The sequence below is a fragment of the Astyanax mexicanus genome, chromosome 3, assembly GCF_023375975.1.
Source record: "Astyanax mexicanus isolate ESR-SI-001 chromosome 3, AstMex3_surface, whole genome shotgun sequence".
NCBI lineage: Eukaryota > Metazoa > Chordata > Actinopteri > Characiformes > Acestrorhamphidae > Astyanax > Astyanax mexicanus.
In genome coordinates, this window is record NC_064410.1 from 49,860,761 (window position 1) to 49,878,878 (window position 18,118).

An 18,118-nucleotide genomic window follows, 5' to 3' on the forward strand; every position below is an offset into this window, starting at 1 on the left:
TTCAGTATCCACAAATTCAGAAAAAAGTTGAGGCAGTATGAAAAAGCAATGAAAATTGACCCCATGTGCTTCTACACCACAGACTGTTATCAGCAAGTCCAAAATCCAGGGTCTGATGCAGCATTTGTCAACATAACAATACAAAAAAGAAGTACAAAAGTATAAAAAGTAAAAGTAAAATGATTCAGTATGGCTTTAATGTCCTATGACCATTTTGTAAAAACACTCTTGTACGAAAAATACTTTAGTGTTACTCTTGGTAAAAATAAATAAAAAAATAAATAAAGTGCCATTAATTAATTGGGCACTGATGTCCATTTAAATGATCATAAACACAAAACATTAAAGGCAAAAATGTCAATTTAGGAAAAAACAAGTGGCTATAAATTAGTTTGCAAACAGGCAGAGTTTCAGAATAAAATGTATTTGCAATTTAGATAACTTAGACACACATTTAAGCTTTATAAAAACTAAACACAGATTCATAAAAGTTTTTCTTTATATACTAATATACTGCATCTATATATTCCATTCCATATCATTTATCCAGGCCATTTCACTGATGTTTAACGTTTGCAGTGGGTATCTATGTGTCCAACAGGTCAAAACAGATTTAAAACAAAGTGTAAGATGTATCCAACTTGATGTTCTTGAAATTAGTTGAGAACAATATTATTGTAAAAATACTGATATATATATATATATATATATATATATATATATATATATATATATATATATATATATATATATATATATATAGCATTACCAATACAAGATGCCATTTCTTTATGCAGTACAAGTATTTCAAACAATGTACAATTAAAAACAAATCTGGTAATATATTTAAAATAGTTACTTATCATAATGTAGTAGACTAAAAAGCCACATTTTGGGTTTGAAATGTAGTTGAGTTAAGGTAAAAAAAAGTCCTATAAAAACCCATACTTGACAAATTACATTAAAGTAAAAGGAAAAAATGACTTAAATACCGCAACAACTGCATTGACTTTGTTACTGTTCAGCACTGACAGTAAGTGCAACAATAATGATGCCTTTTCTGACCTATAAACAATCAAAAGTGTCTTACAGAGCAGTTTTACAGGTTTAGTGATGTTAATACCCAGCACTCACTGGACAAATTGATGTGTTTTGTTCTACAGATAGGCTGCCAAGTGTCCACCATTTGGCCTATTCTGTATTTTGTCTGCTCAGTCATGCAAACTAGGCTACAACACTTCCCATCACTCCATCTTTAGCCTCTTCGCTGTGTCTTTTGTGTCTGGCTCTCTGTATGCTTCCTCCATTATGATCCTTTAAGGATTCCTCAGGCAGCCACACTGCTGTTCCTATTGTCTTCCTGAATGAGAATACACCAGTGTGTGCTTGCCTTTGTTCTTGCCCAAACAAGACCCTGATGTACCCTCCACCCTGCTCCCTCACACCACCCCTCCACTACCACCACCCACCCCCAGGTTTTTCTAGCAGTAGGCCAAACTGCTGCCGGAGGACAATGGGTGCAGTTAACACTGAGGAGATGCGACAACAGCTCTCTATCAAGGTCAAGGAGAAGCTCCAGGGGTCCAATACAATGGACCTTTACAGCCATTCATCCTGTTGATGCTTCATGGTGAGCTTTAGGATTTTAATACACAGCCACTGTAGATTTTACTGTGACTAAATACACAAAAGGCTGTGGAAAGAATCAAATGACTGACATAAAAAACACACAAAATAACCTAAAGGGCATACGAGGTCACATAGTGTACTTATATCACTTAGTGTACTCTACCTCCACAGAGATTTTATCAATATAACAATATACCATATAACTATATTGATCAATAAAACAATATTATTGTAAAAATACTGATAAAGCCCTGTGTATCAGTAAATATTTCAAGATTTACTGTAAATAAACAAAATATATAAAGAAGTGTTAATCACTTTAAATAATGTTTTATACTATTTAAAACATGTTTATTTGGTATTTAAAATAGTTTTACAAAATCTAAATGTTTCATTGAAACAGAAAAAGGTAATCACTAACAGTTCAAAAAGCTTTTAACTTTGAGTCTATCACGATTTAATTAAATTATATTTTTTGCTAAAAATATCATTGCTCACCCTGTTGTGCAGCTCGCCTTGACAGATGCACACATGTATGACAGGTAATAAAAAGAGGTTAATCTGGAAAATATTACTTCTTTATTGTCTAAAGTATTATAAATATGATAAATAGTAAAATATCTAAAGTCACACTGCAAAAAACTAAATCTTAGCAAGTAAAATAATCAAATTTCAAGGCAATAAGTCTTGGTAAAAATAAAAATCTTTAATTAAATGGGCACTGAAGTTCATTAAAATGATCATAAATACAAAGCATTAGGTGGCTATTAATTACTAATCGAAAACAAGCAGTGTTTCAAATTAAAATGTATTTGTAACTTACAAGTTTGAGCTTAATAAAAACTAAACACAGGTTCTCAAAGGAGTTTTCCTTTAAAATACTGCATCCATATGTTCCATTTCATATCATTTATGCAGGCTATTGCACTGGGGTTTAACGACTGCACTGGGTATGTATGTGTTCAACATGTCAAAACTGCTTTAAAACAAAGTGTAAGATGTATCATACACATGTATGACAGGTAATAAAAAGTGATTTAGCTGGAATATATTATCTCTTTATAGCCTATAGTATTATAAATATGATAAATGATAAAAATCTAAAGTCACACTACAAAAATGCTAAATGATCTAATTTCAAGACAATAAATCACATATTTTTCTCTAATATGAATTTATGTTTTACTAAGCATTGTAAGTGTAAGATTATTTTGCTTATTTTAGGAATAATATCTAGAATCTAAATCAGTCTTACTTAGAATGTTCTCGTTATTTTAAATAATGTAATGTAAAATCATGTGATTTTTGCTTGACTTTACTTTGACTCATTTTGATACTTGATAGAAAAGCCCAATTGGCTGATTTTCTGCTTAATATAAGCATATATGCCTCAGGTTACATATAGTTTTGTCTATTTTTTGAAAGAAAAAAAAATAGCACAGTATTCTGATAATGATCCTCACTAATTGAGAGAATGAGATGTCTCTGTTTTAAGAAGAAAGACATGTTTAATGCTTATCATATGGTGATAATTTATAACACCTTTTGTCATAAACATGTTCCAAACATTCCAAAACCCACATAGGTCCACATACTGTACATCCAAAATAAAGATAAATTGCTCCATCTAGTGGCCACGTGTTAGTAGAGTCCAGTGGTCACATGTGGAGCTGAGTAAATCCAGTTTTAACTGGTTAGAGCCACGTCCTTGTGCTGTCTGCCACCTAGCGGCTCTGAACGTCTACACTCCCTGGCATTCATACAGGCAGTAATATCGCCACCTGTCAGAGAGCTGTCACACACCATGTCAGTGTTTCTTGTTTTGCCTTGTGTGTTACATTATTTTAATACCCAGAGGAATATGACGCTGCATTTTTGTTGTTGTACACAGACTGTGTGTATATGTGCATATGTTCGCACCTGTTCACAGTAATACGCACTATACAGCCAATGAACTGTTATAATAACAATATGTCCAAATGTTTGTGGACACCCATTCTAATAAATGGATTTGACTTCTTTCGCAAACTGCACAGATGAGCTGACACAGATGAGCAAATGCACAGACATAGCTTATATAGCTCCTTACTGACGGTTCACTTGCTGCAAAATATATCCCAGCATTACATGTGATACTGTAATATGTCTGTTGTTTTATAATATTCTGGCTTATTAGTGGATATGCTTTACTTATTGTTCTAAACAACTGACATATTGAATTTACATGAATTATGTACATCAAATTGTTGAACGTGAATGTATGTAAGGTCACTAGTTTGGCAAGAACTGTGTTTATGGTTCATTATGTAACCCTTTCTAAACACCCTATAACCACCCTATAAATTCTTGTCACATTTAAGTTATATAAATTCAAATTCACTATAAATTATATGTCTAAATGTTTGTGGACACCCATAGCAGCATATTATTATGTTGCACCTATTGCCAAAAAAAAAAAAAGATGAGCAAATCCGAACACGCACACACAGCTTGTCTAGGCCCTGTAATGCAATATTCCAATAGAATAGGACTATCTGGGGCAGGTAAACATAAAGCTATTGGCACCCTGCCTAATGGTCAGTGTGGGCTAGATGCCCCCCTGTACTAAGCTGTGGAACAGTGGATAATTGTGTTGTCTTAAATGATGGAGCTACATCCAATATTTTAAGATTATTTAAAAGAGTTAGGGATAAAATGAGTTGGTGGTCATACAACATCCTAATCTTACTAATATTCAAGTAGTTTTATTTTCATTACTGCACATGAGCAGGGCATACAGAGGATTGAAATTATGTTACAACAAGTACAGCAAGATGAAAATATAAATATATTTTTATATTTTGCTGGTTAAAAAGTTAACTATATTAACTTGTCATTTTGTTTGTGTTGGACACTCCTGAGATGGTTTTATAATGCAGCCTTTAACCACACGTATGCACAAGTTAGCGCACGCAGACATAGCAGGGGGTACCTGTTATGTATACATCATAAATACATGAATACAGCATTTATTCATGCTGTTGAATACAATCAAATCCTAAAACCAATACTCCATAATCTAATAGAAAGCATTTTCTTGTACAGCATTCAGTATTGTGGCATAATCTTTTCCGTCTGATAAATTGTGTTATTGATCACATAGAACACAAATATCAGTCCCAAGGCAATTCCATATCATTGCTGGTGAAGCGGGGGTAGTGGTTAGAGCAGTAGGTTATGGATGATAGGGTTGTGGGTCAGATCTCCGGGCTCAGCAAGCTGCCACTTTGGGCAGTAGTAATGGGTACCCCATGCTATGTCCATGTGCACTCACTAGTGTGTATGTGTGTTTTTTGTCCAACACGAACGAATGACAAGTTAATATGGTTGTTTTTTTTGAAGAAGCATTTACATGCACAACATTCTGAATTTGCTTTTGAACATGTTATTGTTCAGTTGAAGTTATTGTGTTACTATGAATTTGTACTGAGTCACCCAATTAATGCTCCACAGTTTCCATCCTCTGTCTGCTGAAGTATTTCCTGTTTCCTGTCTGTGGAGTGCCTTCAGCCCTCGCTCCCACCTTTCACCCGAAGGCCCTTAGAGAAGCCTCTCAATGAGATATCCGTCTGTTTACAAATACACTACAGGCAAAGCACAGGACACAAATACTCTATACAATACATAGCTACACAAAACTTCTGGCATAGCTTATTGCACTGTACTGTACTATACTTTCCGGTAGTGTTACAAAAATAACACTTTTTTTTTTTTTTACTTTTTTCAGCCAAAACTATGATGTACATAGTCTTGTGAAATTTATTTTTTCCTTTTCCGTGTTGTTCTGTAATAGCTAATGCTGGAAATACATATTTATTTACCTGTTTTAGTTGTAGAGCTGTGATACGGCTGCAAATGTGTCAGCTGAAGGAAGGCAGCATAGTACTGGCTTCACTGCATTGGTGATAACATACCAGGTGTTTCATGGGAATGGGTTGTAATGCATTGCACTGAGGTCCTCTAGTCAAGGAAAACACAAAGGTGACTGTGCCTTTGCAGCATGCTCTCCAAATTATTGGAATATCCTGCCCTTATACTAGACTTTCTTAGTCTAACTCTAAGTAGTTGTTTAGGAAGACATTTTTATTGGTATTATTATGAATTTCTTTTTTCACACATTTTCTATGGATCTTTTGTTCTAAAGCATTTATATTCTCATTTTGCAAGACTGTAAAACTGTTACATTTTCTGACTTTATTTTTTCAAATGTATGTACAATTGGTAAAGACTTGGCCTATAAATAAGTTGGAATTGAGACAAATAGAAAGCAAATGGAGTTTGGTTTAACCATTAGTAGACAGACTGCAAGGTAAAGAAGATTATTTGCTTCCTTTCACAATGAGGCATAAATCAGCTTAGGAAATCTGTCATGGTATCCATTCAACGCCAGGGTCAACGAGGTGCATCCTCTAGCGGTCACCTTGGATATTACAGCACTGGGCATATTTACCAGCAACATGCCATGATCATTTTGTATTCAGACTCATTTGAAGGGGGAAGTACAAGTTTGGATGCTGACAGTGAGAATGTTTTTTTGGAATAAGGCATATTTAGGAAACCCAAATGCACTTCAGAGTGACTGTATTGTGACTGAGGTGTGACTCATAGTTTTCATTCATGAACACTCCACTCACTCTTATTTTCCATTGAAGAATGAAGTGCACCGCTCTTTAAAAAGAGGCTGGGGAGCGCTCTGCGGCCGAGCATGCTTCCTGACATGCTGAAAGGCTGAGCGTAAGGACTTTGGCCGGTTTGAGCTGTGTAGTTAAGCGGTCAGCAGCACATTACATGGGACAGATGGCATGATGGCTTGCGGCCTCTAAGCCCCCATGGCTGCCATGGTTTATGGTCAGCCATTTTATTTAATAGTTAAGCGGGGGTGGGGGGTGGGTAGTAGAGCCTAAGAGTTGGTTGGGAAGCATTACTGGGAAGACTGCTGAAGTTGGTCTTTTTAGCCTGTTTTTTTTTTTTTTGTACTTTCACAGACATTCTTATTCATTTTAAATTGTATTTTATGACTTAATTTTCAGTCACAGCAGCAAAGCAGTGAAAAGAGAATAGAAGTATCCATAAAAACAATAGAAAATAGAAAAATTAAAAATAAGTCGACAAGCATTTTAATATAATATTGAAGCACAGAGTTGTAATACAAAATATCATATGTATTACAAGTATTGCATGTTAATATTTTTTAAGTTGGATTTTTAGTAGTTAACGTGTTGTATATAGTGATATACAGTGTGTGTGTGTGGTCTACATGGAGCTTTTTTTTAAAGCTGTAAAAAGTTCCCCACAGCACTCTTTCCTTCAAGTTCCTAAGTGACTGAACATCGCACAGTGTTATTCACAGAGTAAACTAACCCAGACTGCTGGGTTAGTGCTGGAGATAAAAGTTGCTGTTCCAACCAGAGAAACCGTTTAAATGCTCAAATAAAATGTATTGTGATCCATATAACTAGTTTTGACCTGACATCTAGAAGATTTTTTTTTTCTTAAAAATAAGTTTATTGAATAAACTTAAACTTAAAATAAGTTATGAAATTGTTGTTGATGTCATTTACATGACATCAGGGTTTTAACCTTAAAATACAATTTTAATTGCATTCTTATTTGGTATTAATATTCAGAAGTTGGTCTGGGTTTTTATGGGTTAATCTAAATCAACTTTCATATACACCAACTTCTAATCAATATATATATTTTTTATATTTTTTAGTGGCGTAAACATGTTTTTGTTCATCTGAGTTTATTAACAGAATGTAGGAGTGCTGAGTGAGCTTCTCCTTTTAAAAGTGTATTTTCTTCTATTTCCACAGCTCTGTCCCATCCACTTAAACAATTCTGTGTTTTCATTAAAAGTTTTATATTCTATAAAACTAGTTCTGACAGAAATTCTAAAACAAAAAGTTAAAATAAAAGTCATGAAGTTGTTGTTGTCATTAGTGGTACAACAGGATTTAAAAATTGTGTTAATTTTTTTATTTGGGATTAATATTCAGAAATGGGTCTCAGGTATTATGGGTTAATCTAAATTAACTATTATTAATACTAGCTATTAATATCAATATATGAACGTATGTTTATTAGTGGAGTAAATATATATAGATGTATATATATAAGGCTCTGGGCAGCGCTGTAAGGCGCCAATGAGAACAAAGAATGGGCGGATTCCTAGTTTGAAAGCTTCGTACTGACATTTACATCAACCCATCTTATTTTACTGCGCGCGCAATTCCAGCCAATCCCGTGCGCCGGCAAAGACCGATTATGTTGATCAGGGTGATCCGCTTGAGTGGCATGCGCGTCCACCAATCAGGCGCTGAAAAACAACAGCGGGCCAATGGCGGCGCGGCGGAGGCGGGGCTTGGGAAAGGGGGTTGGGTGCGAGGTATCATGGAGGATCAGTTAGAGAACGGTAGACGTTGAAGAAAGCCGAGCTGTGGGTGCGCGCTCTGGAGTTTCTTACACTTTATTTCCTAAACGATCTTGTCCGGTAGAGTATCTTCTGAAACGATGGAGATGAAGAAGAGGATCAGTTTAGAGCTGAGGAACAGAACTCCCGCGGAGGTAAGCCAGCCAGCGAACACATCGGACTTTTAATTATTTATTTTTGGCGAGAAATGGGAAAGGATGTTCGCTCGCAACCTGTCTTACCCTGCAGACTCGAGCACTGAGCTGCTGCTGCTGCTGCTGCTGGACTGCAGTTAGTTAGGGTAGCGAGCTGAGAGACCACTTGGGCGCTTCAAGAAGGATGCGAGGGAGAGGGATTGATTAGACTAGACTAGCAAATATAGAGAAATAGAGAGTTTAATAAACGAGACTTCTAGCCGAATAGCTACAACGTGTTTGGAGTAGCTAGGTTAGCGGACTACCCATCCCCACTAATGTAATCTAGCGTTAGCTAGCTTAGTTTAACCAACGTTACGTTAATTTACGAACTGTAACGAACTAGAGAGACCAACAAAAACAAACTCCGTGGAGTCTTTTATGAGTGAATCGTAACCTAGTTAACGCTAGCTAACTAAACATAACCCTACAGCACTTCTCCACCTCTTCCACTACTACTACTACAGTCTGTCCCCTTCGCCATTCACCATTGCTTTACATTGTGGTCGTGGTCCGTGTGTAGCTCCGTGTTTTTGGTTAGTTAAACTACCTAAGAAACTTTTAGCTAAATGTTGGTTAATAGTTAGTTAAAATGGTGATACGTATTGTTTGCATACTAAATACAAATGTTCATCGTGAACATTTCTTCGCTTTATTTCTTAGCAAACCTAACGTTAGGTCGCCTACTTCAAGTAACGTTACACTAACTATAACTTACACTGTGCTGAGAGATAAGGCACTAGCCTAGTGTAGTGTAATTGGGTAGCTATCCGCTTGGGGTTTTAACCGTCGTTTCAGCTATCCTGTTTAATTACTAACCTAGGTTATAGCGTATAGCTCCGTATGGGTTTAACTAACTAGTTTATAAGTTACGTTAGTTAACGTTAGCTAGCTAGCTATAACGTCTGTTCCTGCACTATTTTAACGTTACTTTCAACGATTAATCTTCTACTGCTCGCAACGACGCGGATGCAGACTTTAGTAGTTATGATGGCTTCTCAAACCTAGCAAACTCCAGGTTAGCTAGCTTTTTGTAGCTGGATTTAACGTAAGTTAACATAGCTATCTAGTAAGCAAGAGAATTTATTTTATTTAGTAGTCGAGTCTTCTATTTTATTGAGCTAAAATGCTAACAGCTAGTTAGCTAACCAATAACAACACAGCTAAACGTTTAACGTTATATCTCGCAAAACTAGGAGGACCGTCATATTTTGGCATCGTCAGGTCAAAACGTAACTAAGTTAACTATTGTTCCCTAGATTTTAATCACTAGCCCTACACTGCCTTCCAAGTGAGAGTGTGTGTGGACAGCACTCAAAGCAGCACAGCGTGTCTTGCTTTTCAGATATAACAGCTACAGCCATTACAGTGAGCAGTTTCGTCTCCCGAGGCGGACATCTTAACGCCGCTCCCCAACTCGACGACAATTCGACATTGTAGTTATAAGCCAAGATTTCCAAGCTGTTAACTAACTTAAATAGATGGTTCGTTAGTTATTCCTCGAGAAAGCCCCTTTAGTTATAAAGCTAGCTAGTTATATAGTTAGTTAACTTAGCTATGCGCAGGCGGATCGCCATTTTAGCTTAACAGTCTGTTTCAGACCACACAGCTGTTCTTGCGGATTGTGTCGGCGGTATTAATCGACAAAGCGCGGTCTACAGCTCGTTTGAGAGGGGTGTGTGTGTATGTATGTGTGTGTGTTGAGAGGGAGGGAGCTGAGATAGGGGAGAGAGAGAGCGGACGGGGAGTGTCGCTGCGCTGACTAGGACTCATTTTGTTTGTTGCGTCGGTTGTTTAACGAATATAATCGTTCCTCCGCGTGTTTAAAGTCGTTTTTAGCGCTTCAGTAAACTAAAAGACTATCAAAACAACTCGGTTACAGTCGTGTGTTGTCGCTACCTCCGGTGCTTTACGCAGCTCAGCCGAGCTGCTGCTGTTTCTGTTATGGAGTCCCGAAAAGAACACGGTGCCATTTTCCTCCCTGCTCACATAACCATGGCGCGGTTATGTAACTAGCACGCTTCAGATAGATGTATAACTACATAACGCGGCCTGTTAGACAAGATACTTTTTTTAACTGATATTTTTCATTAGACGCTCCGCGGAGTCTGCTATAACCTAGGTTAGTTAGATTAGGTTAGCTACTTGAAGGATCGTGGCAGATGGTGAGGGTGCGCAAGCCCCCCACCCCCACGCCTAATGTAACCCAGCTAGCCCAGTAGATTATAACTGTGGCCTGGCTCAGACTGCTGCCATCTCCCACAGCCCTGCCTGCCATGAATAGAGACGTTGGCCACATAACCTAAACTAGCTACTACTTCTTTTTCTTTATTTATTATTCAGGTAGACAGCAAACCTAGCCACTACATTAGTTACGCATCCCAACATTGTGAACACACTTAAACAACGAGGTGATATAGGAAAAAAAACATAGTAATGCGAAATATATGCTAGATGACAAGACTCGCAATACATTAAGAGTGGCAGAGCTTCTTTAGTACAATAATACAACATAATTTATAAAATTATCATACATTTTTAGTTTTATTATTATTTAGTTTACCACAGTTAGTTCCAACCCTGCAATGTGGAGGGCTGAAAGGCGTTTTATGAGTGCCATTATCTGCCAGTAATGCACTGTAACCGAAGCTCCATGTATTACTCCGCCACATACAGGTAACCTAGCAACAATGCAGCGCTTACTAGCCAAACAGCACAGCTACAAACAAAGCAGCAATGGAACTATTTTAACTCGCAGAGTGTTTATAACCAAACAGATCTTATTTTCTCATCCTCTTCAATAAACACAAATAAAGGAACTGTGGTATAATCACAATAATACACTGGAGGCTATATTGTATAATATTGTCACTGCTGTGCTGATCTATGGCACTCGGCCTGCAGCAGTGCCAATATTTCACATTATAGCACTCCCTCTCCGGTATTATTGCTTAAACATTCTCTGAAGCCTTTAATAGGGAGCTGTTACAAAGGGGTGACAGAGATAAAAAAAAGGGTGCCAAAGCTTTAAAATGGGTTAAAATATATATGTCATGAATTGTGAAAAATCCTTGTGTGTGTATATAAAGTATTTATAAAATTATGATTTTTAAAACACACTATCTGTATCTGCATTAGGGAAAAAGCATATTATATCACTCAACTTTAAGTCAAAAACAGTATTGATTTTTCTTGCAAAGAAAACTGAAGAAATTAGAAAGAGCATCCAGCATTTATGTTTTTAAAATTATTTGCTATTCATATTGTAAAGTGTCGTTAAATGCACTTCCCTAGCGTTATTGGGAGTACAGAGTTCATAGGGTAAAAACCATGCATAAAAAGTCCAGTGCGTTCTTGTGAAACATTTTGTAGGGAGCCAGTTCAGCCCATTCATCCGTAGGTGGTGCCGACAGCTCCAGGCTCTTCTCTGTTCAATAAATAAAACAGTTTGAAGCATTTAAAGATGTGATTGCAAAGGACACCTCACAGTAATGCTATAATCCAGTGCAGAGGATGAATGGGGAATGAATGGTGCTTACATATGAAAGCTGCAGCTAGCCAGAAGGGTCTTGCTCAATGCAAGTCTTTATCATGTAAGCATGCTTTCAAAATAGCTCCTCCCAAACAGACAGATAAACAGATAATTAATTATGGGCATGAACATTTATCCTGAGTTAGCTTTTTTTAAGTAATGACTTAAACAACAAATTCTAATTAATTTAAAATCCATTATTTAAAAAAAGGGGTTTTGTCTTTTTTACTAAAAGTTTACATGATGAGGTCTAAATGAATGAATGAATGAATGAATGAAAAACACACTCAAACATTTCCAATGCTTTGTAATGGACACAATTATATGCTCAAAAATGGGCCAAACTAGTGTTTTACATTCTTAAGCAAATCTGTTGCTTGTTTAAGTAACATAGAATTAAGTTGTAAGAATGCACTTTAAAAGTAACAGGCAATCCAGATCTGCCAAATCGAAGTTAAAACAATAAATTGGCCCAAACATATTTCTAGTTTTGTCGCAAATAATGTCTGATTCAGATCCTGAATAATTCTGGTTTTGTTTACCCCTAGCTGCAAGTGCTAAATATAACAGACACATCAACAACTCTTCACTAAGTTCACAGTCGCTGAGATGTTTTGACATGTCTGTTGAAGTCCCTGCCACTGAATCAATACACCCATCAACTCATTGGCCTACCCTGTTTGACATGACGTATTAGAGAATCACACAACTTCACTCACCTTGCAGGTTGCAGAGCTGGTGGTGGATAACTGCCGCTCCAGTGATGGAGAGATCGAGGGCCTCACAGATGAGTTCAAGGAGCTGGAGTTCCTCAGTATGGTCAACGTGGGTCTCACTTCTCTGGCCATGCTGCCGTCTCTACCCAAACTGAGAAAGGTTGGTCATAAGAACAGTTTATATAGTATATTTACAGACTGATCAGATTAGGCTGATTGCTCTCTGATAGTGAGCCTAGTTTAATAGTTATAAATGTATTGTACATGTGTAATTTTGTATATTATGTATGTATCTGTTTGTTTGGTGGATAATTCCTAGAAATAAGACTATAGACTTGCTGTAAATGTAAATTTACTACTATAAAAAGTTTTTTGTGGTGTAAGCATTTATAGTTCATTATGTGGTTTGTGTGTTTTTTGTTACAACAGTTGGAGCTGAGTGACAACAACATTTCTGGCTCTTTGGAGACCCTCTCAGAGAAATGCCCCAATCTCACATACCTAAACCTGAGTGGCAACAAGATTAAAGAACTCAGCACAGTGGAAGCTCTGGTAAGAAGAGCTGGCCTTACCTGCCTTACATCACAAAATTTGTTTCCTAATGTAGACAAAGTCTGTGGACATGTAGTTATCCTAGTAAAGATGTTTTTAGACAGTAATTAACATGTAAATTTGCAACAGCAAATGTTGGGGGGAATTTTCACACCTGCTTTTTTAGTTTTTTTTTTTTTTTACACCCTTTGTATAATTTTTTTTTTGGGCTGTTGTGTATACAATAATGGCTCTTAAATGTGAACCAAAACAACCATGCTGAGAGCCTTGAGGGGAGGCAGTCCTAGTTCAGTCACAAACAAATTCTGTAGTTATTCAGCTGTGGCGAGAACATGATCTCAATCCAGTCCAACTATCAGGTTTATTATATCAAGTTTGAGGTTGACACAAGTCACAAGTCATTGCACTTTGCAGTTGCATTGTTTTTTTCCATTAAATAAACCAAACAAAATGGAAAAACATTAAAAGTTTGCAGACTCAATAACTGATTTAATCTAGAACAAATTTAACTTTTGGTGTAAAGTGTTGTATTAAATCAGTCTTCACTGTTTTCTACAGACTAACTATTTAATGATTATGCGCAGGCCCATCCAGAATTTACATTGTTTCGCTCTGTTCACCCTAACCCCTAGCAAAACCTAAAGAATCTGAAGAGCCTGGACCTCTTTAACTGTGAGATCACCACACTTGAGGAGTACAGGGAGAGCATATTTGAGTTGTTGCCTCAGATCACATACCTGGATGGCTTTGATGCAGAGGACAATGAGGCACCTGACTCAGAAGCAGATGATGGTAAGTTGAGAACTAATATATTGTTTAGAATAGCTGCATACAAATGCGTACAGTCGAGTCCAGTTGCACACAATCGATTAATTAAAAAAAAGTGAATTCACTGCTGTAACAGTGTTTGTTATAACTGTTTAGATGATGACGGTGAGGACGGTGAGGAGGGAGCAGGGCCTGTTGGAGAGTATGATGATGATGAGGAGGATGATGATGAGGAAGGATCAGAGGGTGGAGAGGTTGGACTCTCCTACCTGATGAAAGATGAAATTCAGGTAATGTAGATGTTAAGTTTTTCACACCGTCAGCCAATACTCTAAAGCAATGTTTGGAACATTAATGGTGACATCTTTCCACAACAGGACGAGGAGGATGATGATGACTATGTAGAAGAAGAGGAAGAGGAGGAAGGTGAGGGTAAGTACAAAGCACCTTCAGGTTTAAAAAGGCCTCTTGTCTGACGATTGTTTGACTTTCTTTACATTGACCTTTTTATCGTCTCTTTTCAGAAGTGGCAGGAGTTCAGGGAGAGAAACGAAAGAGGGACGCAGAAGATGAAGGCGAAGACGATGATGAAGATGACGACTAACCGTGTGTGTGTGTGTGTGTGTGTGTGTGTGAGAGAGTGCGTGACTCCTTGGAAAGCTGATCCAAGTTGTAGAACAACCTTGAAAAATGCGTGATCTTGCAGATTGTTTTTCTCTTTGTATACCATAGATATATCGCTGTAGAGGCTAAGTGTTTTCTTTTGATAAATACATTATATTATACTATATAAAAGGGGTTTATTGACAATTCATTTATAGCCATTCCAAGTTTATGTCCCAACACGAGAATCTTGTTAGTGTGGGTGAGCGATGGGAGGAGAAGGAGGTCTGTGGGGTACAGTTTGGGCCCCAAACCTACTGACCAACAGTCCGTTTCTAAAGACGGCACAGGGACTTGAATACTGGGAGGAAATATTGGCACAGCAACCTTTGTCCATACACAATAAACTCCGCCACTTAGCTTGTGCTCAACCTGCCAGTGACTTTCCCCAAGACCTCTTTTGAGGAGGCAAAGAGTCGGCCTGCTCCTCATCTACCTCTCCAGGCTGCTTCAGTCTCGGCCCACCACGGAGCATCGAGCCCATCGAGCATCTCCAGCTAGCAGCCCCCTGTGTTCCCAGGTCGACCAGTCCACGCCGAGGATTTTGTACATGGCGCTCTCCGTAAGGGATGTCTCCTCTTGATTCAGTTTAGGTATCGTAGTCCAGAATTGTTCAAATTGACAGCACAGACGGTATGTGATCTCATGAATTTTAAAGTGTGATGTATATGTAAATGCAATGTAAATTAATTACAAACAAGGAAGGGAATCGGGGGTGGGGTGGACAAGTCAATGTCCAATTTTTATCTTTTTTTAGGCCACAGGGATGATGAAATAATGAGTTTAGGCAGTTTAATCAGCAGTTTACTCTTCCTCAGATACCCTGTAGCATTGGGTTATGTTTGACTCTAAAATCATGCTATGTCAGGAGCAAAGGTCTAGTCAGAATTTGTTCTTTTAAGAGAGGCATCACTGGAAATTTCTCGTAACTTTCAGGTTTAATGGCTTTGTTGGATTAAATTGTACCCTTAAGTACCTTTATTCCTATGTCTTGCTGTGGAAACAGGTTAGTTTCTACCTTTTGTGGGGGTATTTTACAGAGTAATACCTTTAATCTAATGTTCGTATGGCAATATGTACAGTATATAGTATCTGTTCCAACAGGTCGTTGTTAGTGTGTTTTTTATCGAAACTATTTGGTTAATTGTTTTAATACAAAGCACAGGTCGGAGGACTACAGTCCCTAGACGCAGGTCGCCTGTTTTATTTTTCAGTACTTGGCTGCTGTGCGAGTGTTGTGTTTGGGGTTTTATGTGTTGTAAGCCTCTATGGAGGGATTTAGTTTTGTTGTTGGGTTTTGATGTTTGATTTTTCTTTTTTCTTTTTTTTTTTCTTTGTCCTGTCTCTCTCTTTTTTTGGGAAAAAAAATAAACATGAAAGATGACATGCTTTGAGATAAACGAGTCAATGAAGGTGTAAATTATTAAGTCCAGATATTAATTGATGAAATGATCTTTACAGGAGTTTGCTTATTTGTCTTCTGGGGGGTAAAATTTTATTTAATGATAAAAGTGAACGTCTATTAGTAGTATGAGTCGTTACTGTGTAATAGTCATTGTGAGGGCATGTTGCTAGACATTGGGCTCATGGGTGTTAATTTTAATACAAACCGAGCCAGTTAATTGCAACCAGCAGAGTTGCACCACAAGATATACATACACCTTTTGAAGCTGTTGGTTCAACAGTGGAGGCCAAAAAGGCCTTTGCCATGGCAGACCAGGGTTTGATTCCCTCTCTAGGTAAGCACACCTAACTACATCAGTAAGAGTCATTAGGCAGGATACAAGCCCTGCTCGGGGAAAAACTATTTGGCCAGCTCAATCTAGATAAGTTAGATTGTTAGCTGGTCTTCAATTATGTGCAACCTGTGCAAAATAGACAAGAGACAATAGTTTCCACCTGTATAACCGGGTATTTTAACATCCTTCACTACATTAATTACATGTGGACATGATTTAAATAGAAGTTAATCTGGAAAACCTGGATTCTGTACATGCAAATGCACTGAAGTTTAATCAACTCTTAATTTGTCATTTTGCATTGGCTAAGAATGAAATGTAAAAATCTTGGTTGTCAGTTCCCTGGTGAACAAACCTTTATGTGTAACTTAACCCACAATATTGTTTTGGCCTTGTGGTACGTGGGTTACAGCACCTGTGAAAACAGTCTGCTGTCGTTTAATACTATACAGAGCTGCCATCTGCAAAGGCTTGTACACAGCCTCTTAATTATTGATCAGCTACACCAGCTTTCAGCAGCAGTGGTATAGTGAAAAGGGGTGTGGCCTGTGTCAAGCATATAAGAGCAAAAGACAGGGTTACCAGGAGACTCATTAATGATTCATGAGAGAAGCACTATCCTCTGAGCCAATAAGGAGAGCTGTGGAGCATGTGAAGGGTGGAGTCCAGCTACTTCTCATCAGTAATTTAGTGAATTGATGAGTGAGAGTCAAACAAGCAGGGTAGGATCCCTGGAACTACACACAAACTGTTCACAAACAAAATGATGATGATGCCTCGCAAAATCAAACGAGTGACACAATTCATTGAAAAAAAAGTCATCGAAAAGATGCATCTAAATTTAAAAAAGGCAAATGCTGTTAAAAGGGGCATACTGGTCTAACAATTATATGAATTTCATGAATTCAACCAAATTCAAATAGAAAATGTATTTTTGTCAGTGCTGTCATTTACTAGAATACCCAAATACCTATGCATTAAACTATAAGCAGCACTGTGTTTGTTCTATCTATTAATGTATAGAGTCATTCTGAGGTAAACACATCCTGTAGTGTATTAATTAGTAGATTAGTACATGAATCAGTAGAGTGTAAAGGTTAGCTTGGTTGATTTGTTTCCATACACACAACCAAAAGCAGACACATCTTTGCCCAAACCACCACGATTTCAAGAGTTAAAATAATGTTAAAACCAAGATAACCAAGATATCGTCCTGATCCAACCCAATGACTAGAAAGATCAAATCATTTCTGAATTCCATTCCAGTTATGAGTCTTGTTTTAGCTACAGAGTTCAGAGTGCTATATGTCTTTCTCAAGGTGGCATGGGCTTTTTTTCACAAGGCCGCCATTTTTTATTGAAAGTAAGGCTGTAATGGGAGGAGCCGGAAGTAAAACTACACTTAATAATGGCTAGAGTTGCCAGGTTTGCTGTTTTCTCGCCAAATTGGGCTTGTTTGGAAAGCCAGTCGCAGGTGCGATTTTTGGACGGCCAGCAAAAAAAAAGTGGAGGTCACACTAAAAGTCACACTAAAATCTTCTTTGAAACATAACAACATAAGGGACAGCATGAAAAGGAGAACGGGAGAGAGAGAAACAGAAAGAGATCAGAGTGTAACCAGAAATGACAAGCCGATGAAAGGAAAATGTTAAAGAGGAGAGAGGAGAGTGCAGGAGGGGAAAGAAAAGAAAGTAAGTAAAAATAATAAGAAAAAAAAAATATTATATTATATATATATATATATATATAAAATTACTTTTTTGCTAATTATGTTACTATTAAATGTTCTTGACTGGGATATAAAACTGTTTGAGTTTTAACTGTAAAGAACTAATAAAACACTGTTAATATATTGTTGACATTAAGATAAATAG

General features: G+C 37.3%; 1 protein-coding gene across 1 annotated transcript; it reads left to right on the forward strand.

Moving 5' to 3' along the window:
• Positions 1 to 8,058: 8,058 nt before the first annotated feature.
• anp32e (acidic (leucine-rich) nuclear phosphoprotein 32 family, member E) lies at positions 8,059 to 15,905 on the forward strand. Its single transcript, XM_007245651.4, has 7 exons — positions 8,059 to 8,235; positions 12,533 to 12,682; positions 12,952 to 13,074; positions 13,707 to 13,866; positions 13,999 to 14,132; positions 14,220 to 14,274; positions 14,367 to 15,905. Exons 1-7 carry the CDS (start codon positions 8,182 to 8,184, stop codon positions 14,444 to 14,446), a joined length of 756 nt encoding a protein of 251 aa, XP_007245713.3. The 5' UTR covers positions 8,059 to 8,181; the 3' UTR covers positions 14,447 to 15,905.
• Positions 15,906 to 18,118: the final 2,213 nt, after the last annotated feature.